This window comes from Biomphalaria glabrata, chromosome 12 (assembly GCF_947242115.1).
Source record: "Biomphalaria glabrata chromosome 12, xgBioGlab47.1, whole genome shotgun sequence".
In the NCBI taxonomy this organism is placed as follows: Eukaryota; Metazoa; Mollusca; class Gastropoda; family Planorbidae; genus Biomphalaria; species Biomphalaria glabrata.
This window is the reverse complement of record NC_074722.1, coordinates 4,311,222-4,323,553: the sequence shown is the minus strand read 5'-3', so window position 1 is coordinate 4,323,553 and position 12,332 is coordinate 4,311,222. Positions and strand designations below refer to the sequence as shown.

Below are 12,332 nucleotides of genomic sequence, written 5' to 3'. Positions count from 1 at the left end.
ATACAACAGCCTCACTAAACAAACCTACTAAAGAAGTAACACCAAAATACCTTAAAACCTTAGTAATAAATTTTCAAAGCATTAGGAACAAAACAGCAGACTTAGAAATTTTATTAGAATGTGAGAAACCAGACATAATTGCAGGCACAGAAACTTGGCTACATCCTGAAATTTATAATGCAGAAATTTTCAATAGTAATTATGAAATTTTTAGAAAAGATAGGGCTGATAATCATGGAGGAGTTCTTTTAGCAATAAAAAACACTCTTATAGCAGAAGAAATTACCTTACCTAACTCAAAAAATATAGAATCAACATTTTGTAAAATTAATACCACCTCAACATCCCTAATAATAGGCAGCATTTACAGACCACCAAATTCTAGTTTAGAATACATGCAGGAACTATGTAATCAGATTACGACACTTAAAGAGACAAATAAAAATGCAGTTTTTTGGATTATGGGTGATTTCAACCTACCTGATATAAATTGGAAAACACTAACCATAGATAAACACCAAAACCTTAAGGACATAAATGAGCTTTTCATAGAAACTTTACACAACCTAAGTTTAGATCAAATCATTAAAAAGCCAACTAGATTAAACAACACATTAGATCTCTTCTTAACCAACAGACCTGGATTAGTAGTTGATTATGATATTATCCCTGGTCTATCAGACCATGAGATCATAAAAATACACAGTCAGATGAAAGCAGTAGCCAATACAAAACCCAAAAGAAAAATCTTACTCTGGAATAAATGTAACCTAACACAACTACACCAAGCTGCATTAAACTTTCAACAAACATTCTTATTAGAAAAAGACATTAACCAACCAGTCGATGACCTCTGGAATTTCATTAAAAACCATCTTAAAAGCATTATAGAAAATCAAATACCAACTAAATACACATCAAACAAAATAAATAAATGCTGGTTTAATAATAGACTAAAGAAGCTTTGTAAACAGAAGGAAAACCTATATAGAAAATTTAAAGAAACTAATGCAGAAAGAGTTTACAAAAAGTATATAAAAATTAAACACTTAACCCAAAAAGTAAGCAGACAGCTGCAGAGTGAATACATAAACAATGTAATATCTAAAGACAACAACAAAAACCTATGGTCATACATTAAGTCTAAGAAAATGGAAACAACAGGCGTAGCGCCATTAAAAGATGAACATAACATAATACATAATGATAATGAAACTAAAGCAAACATTCTAAACAAATACTTTGCATCAGCATTCTCAGCCCCAGGAGACAAAGACATATTACTAATTTGAACCAAGTAGACAACATAGAAGATATAGTAGTACAAGAAAATGGAATTCAAAAACTATTAGCCAACACCAAACCAAATAAATCTTCTGGACCTGATGGTATTCCAGCTAGATTACTCAAAGAACTAAGTAATGAGCTAGCCCCAGTGTTCAAAATACTCTTTCAGGCTTCGCTTAACCAGGGCAGAGTACCAAAGGACTGGAAAGAAGCTAATGTCACCCCCCTATTTAAAAAAGGAGAAAAATCTGACCCAGGAAACTACAGACCAGTATCACTTACCAGCATCACATGTAAAATCCTAGAACACATAATTTGTAGCAACATCATAAACCACTTAGACAAACATAATGTCCTCACACCATACCAACATGGCTTTAGGAAATATAGATCATGTGAAACACAACTAATAGGACTAATTGATGATTTTTCAAAAGGTTTAGATAATAGTGAACAAATAGATGCTATCTTACTAGATTTTTCTAAGGCTTTTGACAAAGTTCACCACCATAGTTTGCTAAAAAAATTAAAATATTTCGGCATTAATGGTCCACTGCATCAGTGGATTAAAGACTTTCTGATAGGGAGAGAACAAACTGTAATAATAAATGGCTCTAAATCAACACCGATAACAGTAAACTCAGGTGTACCTCAAGGAACAGTCTTGGGTCCACTACTATTTTTAATTTACATAAATGATTTACCAAATTGCATTACTTCAGGAACAAAAGTCAGATTATTCGCAGACGATTGCATAATATATAGAACAATAAAAACAACACAAGACACAGATATTTTACAAAGAGAATTAGATGAATTACAGAAATGGGAATCAAATTGGAGCATGTCTTTCCACCCAGAAAAATGTCAGTTGTTAAGAGTAACAAAAAAACTAAAACAAATTAATTCCACTTATCTTATTCATGGCAAACCAGTAACACAGACTAAAAACGCAAAATACCTAGGTGTTATAATAAATGAAAAACTGTCATGGAATCCACATATTGATGAAACTACAAAAAAATCAAACAAAGCATTAGGATTTATTAAAAGAAATTTCTATAAATCAAATAAGAACATAAAACTAAAATGTTATTTAACCTTGGTTAGGCCAATAATAGAATATGCATCCTCTGTTTGGGACCCCTCAACTCAAGAAAACATTAAGAAACTAGAACAGACACAAAATAGAGCAGTGCGATTCATAACAAACGAATATTCACATTTGACTAGAGTAACACCTTTAGTAAAATCGCTAAATTTAGAAAGCCTTCAGGACAGAAGGCTCAAAAGTAAATTAGCAATAATACATAAAACACTGAACCATAATCTTCAAATACAAAAACAAAATTTAATAAAATACTCTGAAAGACACAAAGATAAAGGCACATTCCTCGTCCCATATGCTAGGACAAATTTGTACAAATACTCCTTCTTCCCTAGTGCTATTAGATCATGGAATGGGTTGCCTGAGCTAGCCAGGAAAACCAGTGACTTGGCAGAATTTAAGTCATTGGTTAATATGCATGACTAAATGCATGACGCGTAGGACGTAATCATCTTCTTTTTTTGAAGTAACGTCTGTATTATATAAGATAAGAAGATAAGACCAAAACATGATTACACAAACATTATTTATAATGAGCAGTTCATGATACTTTTGGACTCCATTTGGTAAAAGTCAACAGTGTAGGCCTACACATATCCATTGCTCATTTTTGGAACCTCTCAACTAAGAGAAATTCATCACAATCAATAAGTACACCCAGTGGAGTGTCACCTGAGAATGCTGACCATGTCCTTCAAAACTGCTCTCTTTACAGAGAGGCTTGTACAAGACAATGGCTCCAAAACACCCCAATAGAAAGAAAACTATATGGAGAGCTCCATGATTTGGAAACCACTGCGCAGTTCATCTCATATATTGGTCTAGTCATCTGAAAGCTCCAACATAAAAATGAGAACAAGGAAAAAGTACATAACATTGACATAAAGAACTGTAACTCTTGTTATAAAACCGAATAAAATGACTGCAACTACAATGTATGTCTCCATCCCTCCAATAAAAAAAAATGAGATGAAAGCCTGGGCATTAAATGTCGCCCATACAGCAGTTCCCCCCTCTCCATGCAGATGAACAAAAAAAAAAAAAAAGAGCTTTCAAACGAGTAATGTTATTTCATCCCACATCATCACCACTCTATATTTCGGAGAGCTGGATAGTGAAAGTGGATGTTGATACCTTGTCGCTGCTTGGTGATGGGGTCAGTGACTTGAGTCCTCCTCGGGTTTTATCTATGTTTCGCGATATTCCCTTCACCCTTCTTCTCACAATAACCTTGACACCTTATTAATGCTGTTATTATTACTTGCTACATGTCATGTTTATTCATAGGCTCAATTGAAACATTGAAAAAAATAGTACCTAGTTTTTGTTCATTACTCAAACAATAACTAAAATCAAAACATTTTGATAAAATCCTTGATGTAAAAAATTATCTTTTCCAATGGTGTACACATTTTCAGTGCTGGATAGATAATAACTTAACTAACACAAAGATAACTTTACAATAAGCTAGTTCTGTAGGACCTACAGGTTTCACACAAGAACAAATAAAACTATAATTAACACCAAAAAACTAATTAGGCTACCTTGTAGATTGATGGCATCATCAGAGGCAAAAATAAGTCTGGAATCATGGATTTAATCTCCTTCAATTCAGCCAGCAGTTCCTGTACAACATAGTAAAAAAAACAATTTGTAACAGTATTTTCAGCTTTTTAATATTTTTTTTGAAAGCTACGCAGTGTTTATTTCTCTTTGGACTTCTCTTCTTTGTGCTGACAAGGGAAGAAATAACTGGTATCTTGATCCAAAGATATTGCTGTCACTGAAATGTACATATCCAAAAAAAGGATGACTGTACATTGTTACTATGGACAAATATAGGGTAAGAGAAAGAAACCGAACAATGAATTGATTGGTTGATGAACCAAGCACTTTGAAATTGTATCCTAGTAAAAGTATTTTCCATAATTTGTTTTTTAATTTGTGATTGGGTTTTTTTTGTGTGTTATGGCTGGACACCTTAATGACTTGTGGAAACAGAAGCTGGATACCTTAATGACTTGTGGAAACAGAAGCTGGACACCTTAATGACTTATGGAAACAGAAGCTGGATATCTTAATGACTTATGGAAACAGAAGCTGGACATCTTACCTGGTTCATGAACTATGTTATAAAATTTATTTAAAAATTAATTTACTTGTACTGGAAAGCAGCAGAACTGACTGTTTTTAGCACCCTAAGAGGCATTATTCCTTTAAAACTCTCCAAGTCTTCAAGAGCAAATGTTCAACTTTCAAAGCAGTGCACACTTCAATCATCACACTGCAAGAGTCGTTCCATCTGTTGTAGATCCACTCCATAAAATTATGACAATGTGTTTGTTATAGTGCACTTTTTTTAAAATCTCTATTCAATTATTATTAAGTAAAGTGAAATAACTCTTCCAGACCTTGTGGTCTATAAAGCAGCAGAAGTTAAGGTAATCTGTCTCGATGGCTGATGGTTAACAAAGGTGTCAGGTGGCCAGGACAATGACCATCTATGGCTGATGGTTAACAAAGATGTCAGGTGGCCAGGACAATGACACACCACAGTTTTTTTTCCCCAACTAATGTCAAATACCCATTAAAATTGGGTGTACTTGAGGCATCCTAAAAATACCTGAAATCAAAATTCAAGTCTTCACCAGGATTTGAACCATGAGATTCCTCCTGTAGTGCTCTACCACTCGGTCACCATGACCCCTAACTTACCATTAGCATGAAGTATATAGAGGATATCTTATTTCTCACAAAAATCAGCCTGATGACATTTCTGGGGACATGGAGTCCAAGTTTGACCATGTAGAAAGCCTCTTTCAATACTTCCAGTATGGCAAAATCAAAATTGATAACATATTCTTTGATGCTTTGGTTTTTTATCAGTAATGGAACTTGCAGATCTGTAGAGAAATTCCATTATAAGTCACATGAGTGCAAGTTATTGGTAAGCATTTAGTATTTAAAAAAAAATATATTAAAAACAGTTTTAAAAAAGAAAGCTAATTTAAGGGGGGGGGGGAGATGCAAAATCACTGCCATATATCTCAATACTGCAGGAATAAGCTAACTTTGTAAAATATAAAACAAAGTAATTAAATACCACTGATAGATTGATTTTTTTTTTTTATTCATGTGTTGTCATTGACAATGAATAATTATGCAAGATTTCAATTTTATCCGAGAACAGGAAGTGGGAAAAAAATGTGTACAAAATTTAATAAGAAAGATAACCACATATACAGCCCATCTCACAAAAAGTAGCATTTATGTCCTTTTTCCAATACCAACCAAGATAATTAATTACCAATAATTAAATAACCAATTGGTTAATTTTTGTTTGATTCTCGTTTTGTTAGGTACAACACATACTTGTGTAAAGTTTTCACTTATCCAAGAATGAGTGTGGGAGAAATAGCATGACATGTACACAAATCTTACCAGAAAGACAGAGTGAGTTGATATTGCTTTGTAAAAAAGGATCTAAAGATGAAACACAAGATTATTTGAAGTGGCACTAATTGTTGTTGTAATAAATTAATTATTATACCAACATCTAGCCAAGGCCAACCCTCCTTTAGCTTGCCCCAGGGCAGTTGCCTGGCTGTGTGGTATGCTTCTTGAAGTCTTCATGGTGACCTGAGTTTTATCCCTACCTGCTGACATCAATGCTGTCTAGCAGGACTTCTGAAGAATTATTAAAAACAACAATGCATCTAACTCTATCATTTAACCATTTGAGATTTCTACTCCTGAAAACAAAATATCAAGCCTGATGGTATTGTGAATATAACAGACACAAAGGGAACTTACTGTAATCTATTTCAGGGACTGATCTAAACCACATGATATGCAACATGACCTCTGTCTTTACAAGCAGGATCACAAATTTATTGTAGCGGTATGTGATCTTCTTTCCTGGTTTTGTCTTCAGGACACAGGGGCTGTATTTCTGTTATGACACAACAGAAAGAATGTTATCATGAGACACCAGAGAGAATGTTAGAGATTTATTTCTATCATGACACAACAGAAAGAATGTTTAAGGATGTATTTCTATCATGAGACACCAGATAGAATGTTAGAGATTTATTTCTATCATAACACATCAGATAGAATGTTAGAGATGTATTTCTGTCATGACACATCAAACAGAATGATAGGGATGTATTTCTTTTATGACACAACAGATAGAATGATAGGAATGCATTTCTATCATGACACATCAGATAGAATGATAGGGATGTATTTCTATCATGACAAATCAGATAGAATGTTAGTGATGTATTTCTATCATGCAGTGATACACTTTGATACAAAGACTAACCAAACCTGATTTGTCTGCTTTTTAAAAAATTTCAATTTGAATAATAAGCCAACTTCTAATGTTTATTTTGAAAACATTTGAAAATAAATATTAGAGAACTATTTCAAGAAAGATACCTGTCAACAAAAAGAAAAGATCACAGTTAAAAGCAGGCAATGTTTTATATGATTATCATACTAACTGTCATACCAACTTTTGATATTCACCAACAAAATATATCAGGTCAGATTTGAGGATAAAGGAAAGCTAGAATTGCCCTGATCAAATCTGTCACCAGAAATTTATTGCTAGAGCCTCAGTCAGAGTCCCCTTCCCTTTCCAGCCTTTATAAAGTGTTCTATTATTAAGGCAACAAATACATTCTAATCATTTGTATTTCAAAAGTTGTGTCTGTGAATCTTAAAAATATACAGAAGAATTTTTTTTTACTGTAATATTACCTGTAAAAGAAATATGGGCTCAGCAATATGGCTCAAAATTTGTCTTAGAAATGAGATCCTTCCAGCTATGGGCGGCATATTTCTTTGTACTTGAGGATCGTCTTTCTCTCTATCATACATCTGTCAATCACACAGGAAACTAATATAAAGTCATGAATGTGATAAACAGCCGATTGATGATGTTAAGGTCATCTGTTTCTTCGGCCAATGGTTAACGAGCAGGATATGATGTGGCCAGCGCAGCGACCAAACACCTTTACTTTTCCCAACAAAAGTCAGGCACCCATTAGAGTTTGTTGGTGTGGTGGCTGAGCGGTAAAGCGGCTTTGGAACTGGGGTTTGATGTTGAAATCCTTGTGAAGACTGGGAATTTAAATCTCTTGATCTTTGGGCGCCTCTTAGCTCTAATGGGTACCTGACATTAGTTGGGGAAAAGTAAAGGCGCTTGCTCATTTGCTGGCCACATGAGCCCTCGTAACCGTTGGCCATAGAAACAGATGACCTTTACATTATCTGCCCTACAGATTACATGGTCTGAAAGGGAAACTAATGAATAATACCATTGTTTATTGGCCTGATAATACACAAGTGACAAATTTCTATTCAAATCGCCTCGTCGTGCTTTCTGTGCAGCAAACTCATCTATTAACATCATCTAGATCAATGTTGTCTAGTATTTTGACTCCACATGAATAGCAAGATTACATGGCAGTGGCATAATATTTAATATTTAATGTTAAATTTCAGGACATTTATTTAGGGTTCCCTTTCAGGGGGCACAGGTGGAATTTCAAATATGGAGTTCCCCTCCCCTAGCTACACCACTGGACAGGGTTGGAACTTGGGGGACGATCAAGATGACTGTCCAGAACATATACCACATGACCAGGCAGCCGTCCAAAAGTTTTCAAAATATTCCAACTTTTTCAAATTTTATTTTGGTGTATGTTTGTTTTCTTTTGTTTGAAAAAATGTTTTCTGGTGTTCCTTCAGAGCTGAAGATAATCTACATTCAAGCCCAAACCTCCCACAGGGAAATGGGGAAAAGCAGTGGGTGGTGTATGAACTGGGACCATCGAGACAACCAAACAACAGTCCAGTGCACATAGTGCACGACCAGGCCACCATTTTTTATGTAAATAAATAAATCTATTTTCTTAACACTTAAATCTTAGATGCATATTGATTATAAATTAGATATAGTTTAAAAATCAATAATTAAAGGGGACATGACCAACAAAACATTAAAGGAGCCAGCAATAATAATTTGTAGCTAAAAAATATATTTATGTTTCAATAGCTTAAAAAATATTTGTGTGTTTTTTTTTATAAGTATGATGTACTTATAACTATTACATTCTCTAAATTAATTTTTACAATTACTACTGACTAAAGCTAACCAACTGTACAATTGCTCAACTTTTCCCTAAATTCATAAATTGAATATACTTTTTTTATTCTCAATTTGCAAAATTATTACAATAAAATATCTTTGTTCTCCAACTTTAATGACACTAAGTGGTCTATTAATTTCATAAAATTGTTTAAAATAGACAATGGTACATCATCACCTGCATTATAGCATCAAGCTCTTCGCCATAAAAAGTTAAAATATTAGAGTATTCACATTCAGTGTCCAAAAAGCTAAGCTTCAATAACTCAAAACTGAAACAAAACAATAATGACAGTAGAGTTGGCACATATGATCATCTGGATATTAAAAAAATTCTAATCCTTTATTTCAAACCATTTTTCCCCCTTAAAATGTCAATGGAATAGCAAAGCTATTCTACATTTTTTACGTCACAAGATTTCATTTCTTATTCCTGTAGTTTTTTCTTTCTTTTATATCATGATGCAACAATGAACAACACAATGAAAACACTTTATAAAATTATTAAAGGCTTATTTCTCTTTTTTTAAAAAGGGACTTAACTCTTTCTCTCCTAATTGACGATACCAACGTTGATTTGACCTCATTAAATGAAATTAAAGTTTAATTTTATAGACTTAATGGCATGCATTCCCCTTTAATTCTATACCAAATAAAACATTTTCTAATAACAAACGACAAAGCTATTGAAGATTATTCATAACAGGGTAGTGAAATAGTAAATGGGTAAAAGGAAGAATTCATTCGAAACTTAGAAAAATAATTACGGAGAGAAAGAGTTAATGAAAGTGTGACAGTGTGGGGGAGGGAAACAATGGGGACATAATGAGAAAGGAACATCCAATTGAAGGAATCAAAGCAAAGGTATTTTATCTTGAGATCTATAACTGGGGGGGGGGGGTCAAAGAAGCGTGGATATGAATAAAAAGAAGGCTTCGTTTTTCTCTTATGGGCTACAACTGATGAGCTGCAATGTACAGAGCGATAACAGCACTTCCTCTCAGCCGGTTCCATAGAAGGAGACAAAGTAAAGGTATTTTAATCTTATGGACCAAAATCAAACTGTGTATGTATGATGCAACGCAGAATGTATGGTTAAAAAGGAGGGGGGGGGGGGTAAAATATGGATGGCAGTGTCACTATCAGATTGTTCCAGGAGAGGAGGAAGGCAGATGTATGTATTTTCTTAAGGGTTACTAGAATTCATGTTCCTAAGAAATGTGTGATGTCTATCTATGGCATCCTTCAGTCTCAAAATGACTTCATTAATGCCTGGTCATTAGCTATGATCAGACTGACGTCACACACAAAGCAGCTCCACCTCTCCATGCAGCGGATGGATCTAAGGGAATGCAAGTGCTGATACAGGTTGGGATCAGTGGCATTGCAAGCTCTTCCAGGTTTTGGCTGCAAACTGCCTAACGGTCCTCATAATTCCAAGTTTGAGCAAGGCAGCAGAGGTTTGAATTCAGAGTTTTCCTTCTCTAAAGTGAGTAACTAGCCAAGGCAAATGAGCCCTTCCTGTATGATGCATGCTAAAGAGCCCTTCCTGTATGATGTATGCTAATGAGCCCCTCCTGTGTGATGTATGCTAATGAGCCCCATGTATGATGTATGCTAGAACCAATCTTCGAAGTGCTCCTTCTTCCCTATTGCTATTAGAACATGGAATGGGTTGCCCGAATCAGCCAAGAAAACTAACAAAATTAAGTCACTGATTATCATGCATGACTAGATTGACATATGAACATGTGTATCTCTTTTGAAGTAACATGTGTAATTTATAAAATTTATAAGATAAGGTCTCTGATGTGGGCTATTCTATTGAAGGATGTTAACACCAAAATAAAACCTAGAAACTTTGAAACTTAATTTCTTTCAATGGGAAAATTTGCCCATTTGAATGAAACAAGGTATCAGCTAGTAAAGGATAATAAAATTTTCTCCTCCTTTTCAAATAAAACATAGACTTTGGATAGTTGGATGGTAAGAACTTGATTCAGATATCAACACAACATATATACTTTATCAACATATATACTTCCTCAGTACATATACTTCCTCAACACACATACTTCCTCAGTACATATACTTCCTCAACACATATACTTCCTCAACACATATACTTCCTCAGTATATATACTTCCTCAACACACATACTTCCTCAGTACATATACTTCCTCAACACATATACTTCCTCAACACATATACTTCCTCAACACATATACTTTCTCTACACATATACTTCATCAACATATATACTTCCTCAACACATATACTTCCTCAACATATATACTTCAAGGTGAAGGATGTATCTCATCATTATCTTAAAGGAATGTTGTTGTTTTTTATTATTATAAGATCTTTAAAGCAGGGCTTCAAAACCAAAAAAAAAAAAAATATGAAAGATACTTACTTTCTAGTTATAATCAGTTTGTTTAAACTTCCTTTAATATTCCTGATATGATTAACCATGAACTTTGCAATTTGGGTCTGAAAAAAACAACAACACAATTATGATAGTTATAAACATGCAATCAGTTACAAGTTCAGTCAAATTTGTGTGGTCCCAACTCTTGGAATTAATTAAATTGAGATCATTCAATTATAAATAATATTGAAATTTCTTTTCAGAATTAACATTTTTAACTAACTAGAGATCTCTAATCAATCCTAAATTTAAACAAGGTTTCTCTTTAAAAGCTACACTTTCTTAGACTGATGTCTATTGTCACATTCAGGAATGAACATTGCAAAGGTAACCTAGCCGTGAAGCTATTTATAACAAATACAATTACAAGTAGCTTCATGCAGTGTTAAGAAAGGAAAAAAAAAATAAAGCTTGTTATGTCAAAGCCAGTGATGTCAAAATACCTCTTTTAACCCAATACCCCTCAGTTTGGAAGCAAAGAAACTTATCACTCAGCAACCTTTTTCTCTTCTATAAAGACTAAAGTAAAGTACCCTTTTTCAGACCTTGGGATCAATAGGACAGATGATGCAAAGGTTATCTGCTTCTAGGGCCAACAGTGAAGGAGTATGTCATGTGGCCAGCACATATATAGTTAATGAAAGATCTGAATCATTTAAAACAAGGCATTGCATTAACTCAATTACGTTTTTTAAAAATTACTTTTATACAGCACATCTTTCATGCTTTATGCTTTGGTCCATTTTCTTTTGTGAGCCCATGGGGGAGGGGATATCTGGGAGAAGGTTTCTGGGCTGTCTTTAAGCACTCAGCAAACACAACTCAAGCCCTTTGATAGGTAGCCAAATGGTGTATACTACTCATCCACACATCCCACAATTATTCTGTTTGATTCATATAAAAAAAAGTAATTTCAGCAAAAATTAATACATGTAATTAATAAAACATTATATAATTTTTTTTATTTTTTTTTAACACAGCAACAAATCTTTGAGAGTAAAATGTTATCTACCAATCTAAAAACTTTTTTCATGAGCTACATAAACATCACAATGCCCTTAGGTTTTGACATGATCATATTTTTATCACAATATCCTGATAAGACTTTATTTTCTCCAACTAATGTCAGGTACTCAGAGTTGGGTAAAGCTAGGGCATCTTAAAAATTCTGAAATTTAAAATCCCAGTCATCACTGAGATTTGAGCCTGATACTCCTCCGTTTGGAAGCTAACTTTTAACCACTGAGCTGGCATGCCCTTTCTTCTGCTATAAGTTCTTTGAAATTTTGACAGGTCTAAAAACTCAGATTTAATCATCTTCTTCTCATCTGTTTCTGTGGCCTAAG

General features: G+C 33.9%; 1 protein-coding gene across 4 annotated transcripts in view; it reads right to left on the bottom strand.

The window, feature by feature from the left end:
- Window positions 1–12,332, bottom strand: part of LOC106068275 (dynein axonemal heavy chain 8-like) — a 124,255-nt gene that overhangs the window by 89,187 nt on the left and 22,736 nt on the right. For all 4 annotated transcript variants that reach the window (XM_056006295.1, XM_056006296.1, XM_056006297.1 and 1 more), the window contains exons 12-17: window positions 10,972–11,048; window positions 8,734–8,827; window positions 7,163–7,282; window positions 6,209–6,347; window positions 5,111–5,298; window positions 3,940–4,020 (exon numbers count right to left, since the gene is read on the bottom strand). In XM_056006295.1, coding sequence (XP_055862270.1) covers window positions 3,940–4,020; window positions 5,111–5,298; window positions 6,209–6,347; window positions 7,163–7,282; window positions 8,734–8,827; window positions 10,972–11,048 — 699 coding nt within the window. The remainder of the gene's footprint in view (window positions 1–3,939; window positions 4,021–5,110; window positions 5,299–6,208; window positions 6,348–7,162; window positions 7,283–8,733; window positions 8,828–10,971; window positions 11,049–12,332) is intronic.